This window comes from Notechis scutatus, chromosome 1 (genome assembly GCF_049901735.1).
Source record: "Notechis scutatus isolate UNSWTSFEM ecotype Mainland chromosome 1, rNotScu1.2, whole genome shotgun sequence".
Classification (NCBI taxonomy): Eukaryota; Metazoa; Chordata; class Lepidosauria; order Squamata; family Elapidae; genus Notechis; species Notechis scutatus.
In genome coordinates, this window is record NC_142009.1 from 250,327,055 (window position 1) to 250,341,763 (window position 14,709).

At 38.2% G+C, this 14,709-nt stretch overlaps 1 protein-coding gene across 1 annotated transcript in view; it reads left to right on the forward strand.

Moving 5' to 3' along the window:
* The first annotated feature begins 8,202 nt into the window (after positions 1 to 8,202).
* The window catches only part of CSTF3 (cleavage stimulation factor subunit 3), a 57,959-nt gene continuing 51,452 nt past the window's right edge, over positions 8,203 to 14,709 (forward strand). The window contains exon 1 of the mRNA XM_026664800.2: positions 8,203 to 8,453. Within this exon, the coding sequence (XP_026520585.1) occupies positions 8,424 to 8,453 (30 nt within the window). The 5' untranslated portion in view covers positions 8,203 to 8,423. The remainder of the gene's footprint in view (positions 8,454 to 14,709) is intronic.

Sequence of the window (14,709 nt, forward strand, 5' to 3'; positions counted from 1 at the left end):
TAATCTTTTTCCAGGCTTGTTATAAAATTAGCAAAGACACATTTTTGAATTAGCCTTCCAACTTGAGTGTTAGCTCCAATGACTCATTTGAAAATACTATAAGTAGGACAAAAGGAATCTTAGGCACTTCACTGTAAATAGTAATTTTAGAGGTTACAAAAAATATCCTGTCTCGTTTCAGCAGCAAAGAAAGACACCTCTGTGTACATGTTCAGTTTTAAAAATAAAAAGGCACAAGACTCCAGCCAGAGTGACTGGGATGTCCATTTTCATTTCAAAGGAGGCCAGTTATGTTTCATATTATGTATCAGCAATCAGGACTGACAGACAGCTGATTATACTTCTACTCTCTGACCAAGCTTGTGGGAAATATATTTACACACACACACACACCTCCACTCAGTTTCTGGGAAGCTTGAAATTCCTTTAAAATCCTTGTCTGGGAAACTAACATACTGACTTTCCATTAGGTATTGAAATAAACTGGTCTGCTCATACTTTTCAGGATAAAGCATTTTACGAGTCAATATCAATTCCTGTTACTTTCTTGGCAACTATATGGAAGTGGCTTGCCACTGCTTTGTTCCAGGATATTTTTTTCAATTTCTCATTCTATTTGATCGTTTAATTGATGTCCTGGTCTCTCCTCTACATATTAATCAGGATCTACATTTCTTGGCTTCTTTCAAATCAGCCAAAGCCACTTAAGTGAGGATACATGCCATAACAAAGGAACATTATATATTTGAATGTAAAATGGGCAAACTTGCTGTCTCACAGCTTGCGTGCTGTTTCCCCTGACTTCAAAAGCTTTCTGGAAGACACATTGGCTGAGCTACTGCCAATTGCAATCTATTTTTCCCTTTGTATCTTTAGGGTCAAGAGGGAAAAACAGAAAAAAGCTGATAAAAAGGGAGGTAAAAGGATGACTCTGTTCCTTGGGTAGCAACTACTCCTTTATTGCTTGGGCAATAAATATAAATAAATATAGGTTTTTTAATAGAAAGATTGTCCCAACAAAGGCCAATTCAAAATGCAGAAAACACACACAAATGCAAAACTGTAAAGTGTGCAGAATCCATGGTGCTCAGGAGGCTAGACCTTGAGGTTGTGCAAAACATTACAAGTTCAGAATAGATTGCTTTAAGTTCGAATTTTTTCTAGAATAATCAGAAATCAAAATGAATCTTTTGAACTGTTTTCAGTTATATTTCTAGCCATGGATAATTTGGAGTGGTCAGAAGTTGGAGGAGCATTTTGTGGCAGCTTGGGTTACATCAATGAGTCATCTTTCCATACAAACATTGGCTCCTTTTAGGCTATAAATGTAAAGTACTTTACTGAACACATGCAGACTAAAATTCTTTTCAAGAATGAAAAGAAACTTCTGGAATTACTCAAAGCACTTAAAAGGCCAAGCTTATGTGATTAGATATTTTGGATAATCTTACTCTGTTAATAAAAATAAGATGACATTTTAAAAACAGACTGGTTTTTGATAAGTAAAGCTCAGATTCAGAGCCAGACTTTTATATTTTCACAAACATGCCATACAAGCCTTCTTAAAATAACAGGACACACCCTTCTATATTTCATGGCACACATCACAATATATAGCATTTCTGAAAAGTGCCTAAATATAAAGAAAAGTAAAAGAAAATTAGCTAAGGTTTAAATAGCAGCTGTTTTTATACAAATGTAAGTGGGCATCTTTTAAGAATCAACTCAAGGCACTTACAAAAGTTTCAATAGCTTGAAATATTTGCACATCCAATGGTTGAATCACTTGACTTGGACCAAGGATTGGCAATTAGTATCATTCAGATGTTTTAAATTACAACTCTATAATTCCTTTCTACTGACTATGAGATTTGAGTTGGTGGAAGCTGAAGCCAGAACAACTGGATAGCAACACATTGTCTAACACTGCTCTAGTTCATGGAGGATATATGAATGAAATATAGTAAATAGCTACCATTGTCTTATTTGAATACATCAACTATGCCAGAAGCAGCAGCACAGACAGCTAAGAAGTCTCTGATCATGTCAAGATTGTCACTGAATCAACCTTTTCAGCCCAACAAAGGTGGCTCTGAAGCCACATGTACATTTACCCCCAAGTATGCTAAATTACGAAGTATACATATTAACTCTGTTATTTCTGTTATGTCCGTCATCTCCCATATCTTTTCATTTTGAAATGAGGGTTTCTTGCCTGCAACTATTATGCATGCCTTTACCTTGAAACAAACTCTGAGAAAAAGCAAACTTTGCTGTTGACCAAACTTGCATAGTATTATCTGTTGGAAGTGGAGATGATTGTTTTGTTTGTTGAACAAGATAAATGAAAAATTTGATCACTGACATATAAAAATTTGTTGTTAATTGCGAAGCCATGTCTAATCCATCGTGACCCCATGAACAACATTCCTCCAGGCCTTCCTGTCCTCTACCATCCTCTAAAGTCCATTTAAGCTATCTAAAAATTAAAATACCTAAATTCATTTTTTGAGTCCACAGGTATAGTTGTTAACCTATGGCTTCATAAATGCACGCTGAAGTTAAAAACTGCACATTTTTCAGTGATGACAAGAAATCAAATTACATATTCACAGAAGCCCTCTGTTTTTGCTTCTTTTTTTTTACTATTTACATTTATATAATCACACACTAATATGGGGGCTTATGCTTGGAATCTTTTAAGTGCCCGATGTTTCTGTCTCAAATACTGAGGTGTGGAGCAAACCCTTGTGTTAAAGATGGTATACATAGGGAGGGGAAAAGGCCCCTAAGGATTCCAGTTTATTTAAATAAAAATGCAAATTGCAATATTAGAAAACTTAAGAATTGATAGAAAAAAGAACTTGATTTCTTCCCATATGCTCTCTATAGAAGTATCCTGAATCTGGGTCAATCTGCCATCTAGTGGTACAGCTACCATACAAAGTCTTAACTAAATAAGTTACACTATGTTCCAAAAGTCAGTAAGAACTTTTGTTTTATGTTTTAGCAATCCCTAAATTTTATCAGTTTCAATAGCAATTGTTTTAATTTTTACTTGATACAACAGTTGGCATACACTTTTTATGTAAGGAAATCATTACTTGTGCAGACCCCATTATGACTTTGGCAGCCTTGATTCCTAATTACTTTACATAACTTAGGACTTCTTAGTATGATGAAAAGAACGATGTGGGTGGGTGAACATAAATTACTCCATTACCAGTGACCTATAATTACATAGACTGCCACCAAAAAGACTTTTTGGCAGACAGATTTTAAAAACTAACATGAAGAAACCCCTGTTGTGGCACAATTAAGCATGAAATCTATAGGAATCTTTAGCCTACTTTCCTTACCTCCAAGAATAGAGTAAACCTCAATTTAGGAGTAGTCACTTAGAAACCGTTTGAAGTTAGGATGTGCCTATCTGCGGGCTACTTATGACCCAGATTTGGAGTTTCAATGGATGCATGACCAAACAAATACAATTGGGGCCAGTTTACTTCCAGTTTTCAGCAAAACCGTGCCCATAGTAAACTCAATGACTGCAACACTCGCTTAATGACTACTTCAAAAAGGTCATAAAACTGAGTTGATCACATGACTTACATGACTTACAACCCTGATGGGTAGCCTCCATTATGGTCATAAGCCAAGGACCACCCGTATAATGTTCAAAAATTTAATACCAAACGTTAATTATTTAAGCAGCATTCATTCCATCCTTCAGTAACATTCTCAGAGTATACAAGGAAGTTAAGAGGAAATGAGATACTAACTAGTTTTCAACTTACAACAACAACTTAACAAAATGTAATATACAGGTGAAACTCAAAAAATTAGAATATCATGCAAAAGTTCATTTATTTCAGTAATGCAACTTAGAAGGTGAACGTAATGGGATAGACTCATTACATGCAAAGCAAGATAGTTCAAGCCATGATGTGTCATAATTGAGATGATTATGGCTTACAGCTCATGAAAACCCCAAATCCACAATCTCAGAAAATTAGAATATTGTGAAAAGGTTCAATATTCTAGGCTCAGTGTCCCACTCCAATCAGCTAATTAAGCCATAATGCCTGCAAAGGGTTCCTGAGCCTTTGAATGGTCTCTCAGTCTGGTTCAGTAGGAATCACAATCATGGGAAAGACTGCTGACCTGACAGTTGTGCAGAAAACCATCATTGACACCCTCCATAAGGAGGGAAAGCCTCAAAAGGTAATTGCAAAAGAAGCTGGATGTCCCCAAAGTGCTGTATCAAAGCACATTAATAGAAAGTTATGTAGAAGGGAAAAGTGTGGAAGAAAAAGATGCCCAAGCAGCAGGGATGACCGCAGCCTGGAGAGAATTGTCAGGAAAAGGCCATTCAAAAGTGTTGGGGACTTTCACAAGGAGTGGACTGAGGCTGGAGTCAGTGCATCAAGAGCCACCACACACAGATGGATCCTGGACATGGGCTTCAAATGTCGTGTTCCTCTTGTCAAGCCGCTCCTGAACAACAACGTCAGAAGCATCTTACCTGGGCTAAAGAAAAACAGACCTGTCCTCTTTTCTGATGAGAGCAACTTTTGCATCTCATTTGGAAACCAAGGACCCAGAGTCTGGAGGAAGAATGGAGAGGCACACACTGCAAGATGCTTGAGGTCCAGTGTGAAGTTTCCACAGTCTGTGTTGCTTTGGGGAGCCATGTCATCTGCTGGTGTTGGTCCACTGTGCTTCATTAAGTCAAGGGTCAACGCAGCCGTCTAGCAGGAGATTTTGGAGTACTTCATGCTTCCTTCCGCAGATGAGCTTTATGTGGATGCTGACTTCATTTTCCAGTAGGACTTGGCACCTGCCCATACTGCTAAAAGCACCAAAACCTGGTTCAATGACCGTGGGATTTCTGTGCTTGATTGGCCAGCAAACTCACCTGACCTGAACCCCAGAGAATCTATGGGGCATTGCCAAGAAAAAGATGAGAGACATGAGACCGAACAATGCAGAAGAGCTGAAGGCCACTGTCTTCCATAACACCTCAGCAGTGCCACAGGTTGATAGCTTCCATGTCACGCTGCATTGAGGCAGTAATTGCTGCAAAAGGGGCCCAAACCAAGTACTGAGTACATATGCATGCTTATAATTTTCAGAGGTCCGATATTGTTCTATGTACAATCCTTGTTTTATTGATTTCATGTAATATTCTAATTTTCTGAGATTGTGGATTTGGGGTTTTCATGAGTCATCACAATTACGACAAATCACGGCTTGAACTATCTTGCTTTGCATGTAATGAGTCTATCTCATATATTTGTTTCACCTTTTACATTGCATTCCTGAAATAAATGAACTTTTGCACGATATTCTAATTTTTTGAGTTTCACCTGTATGTATGCATTACCTTTTTGAAAGGTAGAAAGGAAAACCCATTGACTGTTTATATTGAAAGTTCTTCCTAGTTCATTCCCCAGATTAAATAGGAATTAAATCCAGAACTTAAAATCTGTATTTCATGTATGTTATGTGTATTTGTGTATCTATCTCACTTAATACCAGGGGTTAGGTAGATAGGAAGGAATAATACATACAGTATATAGGATGCAATAAATTCATAAAAAGAAAGGAAATTGTGAGCTGCAGAGAGCACACACATAGGAAAAAAATAGGCTTGGATCAGAGGTGGTATTCAGCAGGTTCTGACCAATTCTGGAGAACTGGTAGCGGAAATTTTGAAATTTTGAGTAGTTTGGAGAACTGACTGGAGATTTCACAGTATCCTTCCCCCGTCACACCCACCAAGCCACGTCCACAGAACCGGTAGTAAAAAAAATTGAATCCTACCTCTGGCTTGGATACTGTCATGTCATTTGAGAATACCTCCCAATATAAGAAAGCTAACCTAGGAAGTTCAGTCCTCATATTTTTGCTTTTTCCAAATATGCCTCCCTTGCAACCACAGCAATGAAATAGTGTCTTAGCAAAGTTGCATAAGAACAAATTGCACAAGGCTCAAACTTCCATGAAAGATACAAGGTTCTACAATTTCTGTTCCCCGTCTGCTTGCCCCAGAAGCCTATATGTGCCTTCAGTTATGAAACAAAATTTATCTGGGTCTTCACTCTGCTCAGCTGAAATGCTATCTGCCTATCTTCAAGTCAACAGAAAACTACACAAGCATGACATTTCTTGCTTCCCCCACTGATTCCTATCTCTACTATCTCTGTTTGGAGTCACTAACTGGTCTCCAAGGTAACAGGTGACAAAGCCCAACAGAATGTATACACTTTGAAGCTGCCTTGAATGGTGTAAGAAAAAGGGGGAAATACAATTTTAACACTGATACAGATAAGGATGACTTAAGGTTGATTCAGTCATGGGCTGGGGACAAGAAGTCCCTGAGGATTTTACTCCGCTAGTTGTTTCTGACATAGGGGGCGGTTTCATCTTCATTTCAAGGCCATTGAGCCAGCAGTCTGAAAGCATTTCTGCAGTCATGTGGCCAGCATGATATCACAGAAGGCTGTTACTTTCCCACCGAAATTAATAAACTTCATATCTACTTGCATTTGCATGTTTTTGAACTGCTAGGTTGGCAGCAACTGGGGTGAGGACAGGAGACTTAGCTATTGCTGAGTGGCATGCATGATGGTTCCAATGTCCCAGGGCAATGTGATCAGCTTTTGTGATCTTCTGACAAAGCCAACAGGAAGCCAGATTCTCTTAACAACCATGCCACTAACAACTATGCCACACTGTCTACCGTGGACTTCACTCCATTCCTAAGAGGTCTGTAAAGGGGCGTGCATAAGCACACCAGCATGCCTACTGTCGCTGTCCTACTGCTCCCATTTATTCATATTCATTTATTATGCATATACTTATACCTGTTTATACTTATATGTTTAAGTTCATACTTACACTTTTTTTCTCATACATGCTTGACAAACTAAAATAAACAAATAAATAAATTTAACAAGTGCAGCGATCTTAGCAACTGTGGGAAGAAAGGTGGTAAAATGGAACAAAACAATTTTGTTGCATAACCATGGAAATTTTAGGCTCAATTGTGGTCATAAGTCGAGGACTATCTATATATACCACTTTATCTACATATTTCATTTGATAACTGAATTCACCCAGGCCTTTAGAGAAGATCACCAATCCTCCTTTCTATTCTATGGTGTTTTTGTATTCTTCGTTTTGAAATGTTTCAACAACTGTAAATCAACCAGAACTGCTGGGGGTTGGATTGCATATATATTTCATAAATTATTATTATTCATGGGTAACTATATCAAGAACAATTCCATAGACTGACTGAGGTACCAAGAGTTCTCACTCAAGACACAAATGTCCAGACTCAAATTATCTCAATTCAGACACCTTTAAGTGAAGGCCCAGCTTTCCGGAAAATGCTCTAATGCTGGGAAAGGTGGACGGACTCTTTTTATGACGAGGACGAAAGACATGAAAGGAAAGGTTAGGCAGGGTAGATCATTATGGAAAAAAAAATCTATCTGTGGTCTCTGGAAGTCGAAAACGACTCGTTGTCCCACCTTTCCAGGAACAGCTGCAGGAGGTGCCGGAGCCATAACCGGGGCAGCAGAATCCTAATCCGATTTACACAATAAGCAAGAAAATCAGAAGCTTCTTTAGGCGTCTGGGAGCAAACGAGCTGATTATTGGCCAAGCATAATGGAGCATCTCATTCTGGGCTTTGTCGCCCCACTGTTTCATATGAATAATAGACAAGAGATGAAACTCTGGTGGGGGTTGTCGAGATCGCCTTACGTTACATTGGCGACGAGCCCAGAGCGCACAACGCATAAGAAATTCTGGAGCAGAGAGGGGAGAAAAAAGGGAACAGAGATCAATTAATAATCCCATTATACAGAAGCGTCTGTTGTCTCACGGGCACGTGATTTATCCACGTGCCTCAGCAAACAGTCTCCTCGTTTAAACCTTTCCGACAGCGCATTTAACCGCCAAATCAAAATACGCCCGGTTTGCTTTTCTTTCCACGCATGCGCACGCGTGGAAGGCTTTGTTAGTCTCCTTCGTTCCCGGCATTCTCCTCAGCTGCTTCTATCTCCGTTCCAGCTCGCGTTCTGTTTGCTTAACCCCACGCGCGCCGCTCCCTGGTTCGACCTTCCATTTTTTTCCCCCACTATTCCTTGCGCGCGCTCACTTTCACGTTCAGCCCCGCCCCCTTCCTTTACTGAGGAAGGCGAGAGTTGGGGGCGGTTGGGCCGCCATTTTGTTCCTCGGGCAAGTGGAAGCCGCGCGCAGGGTCGACTAGTTCACTTAGACGCTGCCCGGGGGACTTTGCGAGGGAAGAGAACGGGGGTGGGTAGGAGGGTTAAGAAATAGGCATATCTACATATCGGACCCTGCTTCCTCGCTCCCCCCGCTACTTCCGGGGACCGTTTTAACCCGCCATGTCCGGAGAAGCTCCCGCCGGCGACCAGGTGAGCGACCACAGGGCCTTCCGAGCTCCATGAAGCAATTGGCGGGGAATGGCTTCTAGAGAAGGGGTGTAAATGGGCTCGGCTGACGGGCGTCTGAGGCTTTGGGGATGAAAATGGCGGTTTCTAGAATAATGAGGAATAGGCCGTATAAACGTGCGCGTCTTTGTGTTGAGGAAGGTCTGTACCGTCTTCCGTTTTCGACCCCGCTCATCTCAATTCATAAATGTGGACCTGCTATGTGCGCTTTACCTTCTGTTCCACGATCCCGGTTGCTGTAAGTATTTCCAATTGGTATAGTCTTCAAAGACTTACATAGACACCACCGCCCCGCTGACTTTTTATCTCCTGCAAGTTGTTCTTGGTAACTCCACAGTCACTTCAATTAAATTCAAGGAAGTTTACCAAAAATACCTATAAAACCATACTTATAACATGCACTCCTAGTGACTTGGTTTAATTGGAGCCTGAAGTAAAACGTCTCTTTTTAAATATTGTTAAGAAACAAGGGAAACAAATAGTGCTTGATTCAAAAATAAAGCAACCTTTTGGCGTTATGTTTTTGTAAAAATATAGTAAAAGATTTGAAAAACGTTTCAAATTATAAATTCTGAGCCCTGTACTAAATTTTGTATAATAAAATTGAGATGGATATATTTAGAAATCTGAATTAAACTGGTGTTACTAATAAATGCATTAATGTTACATAAATAATATGTCTTTTTTGAAAGACAGTATGTTCTGTGTAGGGATGTACATCTAAGGATGTATATGAAAAGGCTATTAGGGTTCAAACTCATTGGACTCCTGAGGAAAATTAGTTTTTAACATAGATATCCCTCAGTTACTTTCAAAGCTATCTGTTAAAAATGTACAGTTTAAGCTGTTCTGTTGAAATATTGTTACTTAATTGTAGGCAGATTAGATGTACAAATTTTAAATATCACTCCTTTAAACATTAAGAAATAAACATTTTACATTACCACTACCAAAGCAACAACCCAACTTCCCACAAAAGAAGCTGTGTAAGGACTTCATTTAAACAATCCCAAACACACAGCAGCAACCCAGAACAGCAGGAAAAGAAAAAGGAGCACCTATACAACAAATTGGATACCCACACAACTTTATCAAAAAGTCCCTCACCATCAACCCAACACAACATAATCAACACAAACTAAAAATAATTAAACTGCCATACATCAAGAATATGTCAGAAACGTAGCAGACTACAACAACCACATGGAATCATCGTATCACACAAGCCAACTAAAGCTCTTCAAAACATCCTAAGCAAACTAAAAGACCCAGCACCCGCAGAAGAAAAAACAGGAGTTATCTAAAACATACAATGTAAGAACTGCAACAACCACTGTGTAGGAAAAAAGGCAGAAGACTGGCAGAACACATCCATGAATACCAACTGGCAATCGGAAGACGTGGCAAAAAAATTGTAATTTTACAACATACAGGCAAATTTAACCATAGTTTCAATTGAGAGAATGACAATCCTAGACCAGACAAAGTCCAACAATGCCAGAGAATTTCTAGAAGCCTGGCACTCTTGACAAATCAGCCATCAATAGATACATAGATATTAACAGCATCTATAGACTATGCAAAAGAGACAATCGATCAGCCCAAAAGAGAACAAAAAGACTACAGCGCCTCTCCCATCAGTAATCGGCATCCAGATCAGATGGATTAACTTAAAGGTTAACTTCAGACCAACAATCAAGTAAATCAGACCTCAATCAAGAAACTGCCGAAGAGCCATCAGTAAACATCCCAACCAGAGAATCTAAGACCCCCACAGACAGGCAAGTCACCAGAATATAAACTGACATCAAACTGTACTCCTTACTAACACTGATGGTGTTACCTAGTAAGGGTAATGAAATGTCTTCAAGAAAACAAGCAAACTCGGAAAGGACCAAGGACCCCTCATTTCAAGTTTTGAAAGATTGAATATTTAAAAAGACATTGCAAAAGCAAATTTGCTTTCTGGGTTCTCACATCTGAATATTCCAAAAGATAGGGTTAGGGTTAAACTGTTCAGCGGCCTTTCTTAACATATCGTTTCATGGATAGCCATATATTTCAATTCTGTACCAATAAAAAACATCTGTTTGCATACAGTTCAGTAACATCATCTGAGAACTAGATGGTTTTACAGGTTGAATTATATATGCTCATAAATCTTGTCAGTCCCAAGCCCAAATAAGATAATCAAATCCATTTAAGTCCAATCCTTTATTTGCTTAGAACTAATAGAATCTAGCCAAGTTCAAGATAGATATAATCTGAAAGAGTCTGTCCTTTCCCCATCCAGTTTGGACTACACCGTTCTTAATCTGGGCCTCTGGAAAAGTTCTGCATTGTCAAAGCTCCCTCCTCACATTGCTTCTCCAAATGCACATTTTATACCACCAATTGACTTGAAGAATATTAAAGAGGAACTGAAGTCCTCTTCTCTTTTGTCTAGCCTGCAGTTTCTGTTATCCTAATTCTGTTGACCTGCAGGAGATGATTTCCCCAATTTTTCAGATAATATACTGATGGGGGGAGGGGCACATGGTTCACAAACAAATATTGTTCCATAATTAAACACAATATGATTTAATCTAAAGCTTTAATTTATGCTTGGCTTGGAATAAATCATGTTGAATTTATAATTTTTATTTCTGAGTAGATTTGTATGAAATTACGGCATCCTGTTTTAGCATTCAGAGCTGAGATTCTAGTCTACAAGAGTTTTAGAACTGTCTGGAAGAAATGTTCAAAATCCTAGCTATTTCTGAGTTTTACTAGGATTAGGCTTTGCTATATCGCAAAACTTGTAATCAGTGCTATTCTTAAACTAATGTTGAAATAAGTCAAGCTTGACTATAATCAATCGTCTTTAAGATGCTTTTTAAGAGATATCTTTAAAAGATTATTGATTTGCTGAAATCAAATATTATGCTTTATAGCTAAAGTAGAAGAGTAACGTGAAAATACGTTACTGTTGTAATTACTTTAATATTCAAATGAAATATAAAATATTACCATAAAATTTAATATCTAACTTTGTCAGAATAGTTATTTTAGTTCAGGATATTGTTTTGATTTTCAAATACAGATTTTTTAAAAATAATAACATGATTATGTTTTGTTAGCTCATATCAAGTGTGATAATTGGTAGGTTAGATTTTAGTAACTATCATTTCTGGAAAAAGTAGCCAATATCTGTTACTGCCTATCAGCACTTCTAGCTATCTGAAAGGGTAGGAAGATGGAAATGCTGTATTACAAGGGAGGAGAATCTACAGGTATAGATTTATATGGAACATGGTGGATATATATTGTACACTAAAAAAAATGGTAGAGCGGTGTTCTTTCAGATCTATCAGTAGCTTTTTGATTCTATCAACCATGGTAGCCTTCTAGACTCTTAATAGTTTCAGCTCATCCTGTTGTGCCATGTCCAAAGAGTGATGGTATTGTACTTGTCAGTTTTTGGACCATTGAGAAAAGGATTCCACAGAATTCTATTCTTTATTCCATTGAACTGACATAAAACTACTTAGGGAGGATATACTAATGATACTCAGGAAGCAATTGATATCATTGAACCTTCTGTAATTTGGGTTAAATGGGAGAGAGAAGTTAAAAGTTAAATAAAGGCAAAATAGACTTAGTGATTGATATTATATTTTAATTGACTTAAACTCCTGAAACAGTTTTGCAGTCTAATATATTCCTTGGTCTTCAGTTGTCACTAATTTTATAAAACACTTTTCTATGATTGTGGCTAACCTTTAGAAATGTTTGGTAGTTTCAATTAGTGCAAAACAAAGCAGTTAATTTTGTTTTAACTGCTATCTGGTGTCAAAATCTGCACTAGTATACAATTACTTGAGTTTCTTCTCATTTTATTAGGTATAATTTAGGATATTGATGTTAAACACCCTGAATTACTTAGAACCTCACCATCTAAAAGAATCTTTATGAAGTTGACCATTAAGCTTCATGAATTAGGCCCTTTCTCTGTTGTAAAAGATTCGTTTATATGCCTTACAGAGGTCTTGCTACTAGGTCATGAAATACATTTCTTCATAAATTGCATTTGATAGTTCTTCTCTTTTCCTTTTATCAGAATAGCCAAGAAACATCTGTTTCCTCAGATTTTAATCATTAATTTCTCCACTGAAATTATATATTTGCATTTTTATTTTATTTTGCATTGATTCTTAGCCACCTTGGATGATCAGATTGTAGGAAATGTGAGGTATAAATTAAATAAGCAATATAGAAAAATATTTTTTCCAAAGAAATATTGAGAATTTTTATTACAGGTGTGAGCAATCCTTTCTAGCCTGGGGACTGCACTTCTTTTTGTCTTCCCTGTGAGACAGCTAAGTCAACAGAACCAATATTTTTAGACTACCTTTCCCCCATTTTTGTGGGGCAAATTGATTATTTAAGTGATGCCAGCCTTAAAAAACAGTATGTAACTGCAAATTTCAGCCTGTTTCTCTTAATACTTTTGTTCAGTTGAATTTTGGAAGGTATGTACAACTTGTAGACAATTCTTCATTTTTAAATGTTACTAGAGTTTACAAAAGTATTCTAAATGTTTATTAATGGTATTGCTGCATGATATATGCATGTATTCCTTGACTTATAGCTACAATTTAGTTCAGAATTATGGTAATAAATTATAGCAGTTGGTAAACAAAATGCTGTGATTTCCTCACTTAATGACCACAATCCTGGCTGTCCCCATTGCAGAGCCTTGAAGTGGAGGAGGACGTGGGAGGCATGATGAGTTCTGTACTGCAGCACCTCTGCAGCTCAATATGGCCTTCCCTGGGTTATCCAGGTTCTCCTCCATCTGGAGGCACTCCTTGCACAGCTTCCTACCTTTCTGGATCCCACATCCTTGGGCCTATCACACCTTTTCTGAAGATTGCTTTTACCAAGAAGAGGCAACAAGTGCACCACATTCCTGTATAAAAGCCACATAATGCAATCCCAGAAGCAGGTTCCATTTTGTAAGCAGCTGCAAGTTTGGAAGTGGAACCTGGTGAGGTAGCAAACAAGCTTAAGGCATGTGGTGACCCAGCCAGGTGCAAAGTAAGCATAAGGAACCCAGCAGGGCAGGATGAGGGGAACGATGGGTGGGGCAGCTGCAGCATCCTTGTGGTTGGTCGTAAGAGTGGGTGGATTGACAAGCATCCAAATTTTGTTCATGTAACCATGGGTGCTGCACAGGCTATAATTTTGGCCACAAGTCATAAGTTCCTTAATTCAGCATAGTTGTAATTTCAAACCAGTACTGATTAAATGGCTATAAGTGGAGGACTACCAGTATGGTCAATTTCATAATTAGTTCAGTTGCTTCCTGTTACCATTTCAAGTGCAAAGTAATCTCTACCACCTTGGTTTACTTTTTGTAGGCTACATGTGGTTATCAGCAGCAGTATTGGCTGTAGTCCCTTCCATGTTTTTAAGAACCAGCCTATCTATGAATAAGACGCATTCTTCTAGATCGGGGTAGTCAACCTTTTTATACCTACCGCCCACTTTTGTATCTCTGTTAGTAGTAAAATTTTCTCTTAACTGCCCACCGGTTCCACAGTAATGATGATTTATAAAGTAGGGGACAAAACCCCTACTGCCCACCATGAAAATTGGAACGCCCACTAGTGGGTGGTAGGGACCAGGTTGATTACCACTGTTCTAGATGAAGAGGTTGATAGAAATCAACACTTTGCTTTGCCACATACTTCCACCCATTTTGCACGGTGTTTGTCCTTATGTATAAATGGGTCTCAAATAAGGCATTCCATATGTACTTTGTATCCAGATTCCTTTGTTCCTGTGAGAAGCATTTGGATACATTCAGTTTTGCCAACCTAGAATGAATATTCTAAATTAATAGCTCTCCATTTGGTTTTTCATAATGAATATTTGCCAAATTAAAAACCCAGTTAGCTATTACCTTTTCTATCCAGCATTAACTTGCTAAGTTTACAAACAGCCCAATATTTGCATATTCACAGTTCATTAGTTTTTCTCCTTAAGGATCATCTCCTAAGTGCTGTCTCACATACATACAAATTCATGTATACACACTTTATTATTGTGTTGATCTACAGGTTTTCTAATTCTTTCTCCTTGGTTCCTATAGTGCTAATCAAGTTAGTTTCCCTGTAGTATCTTTTTTCATTCTTGGTCATTCTGACTCCTAACTCACAAACCTCAGTTTTGTTCT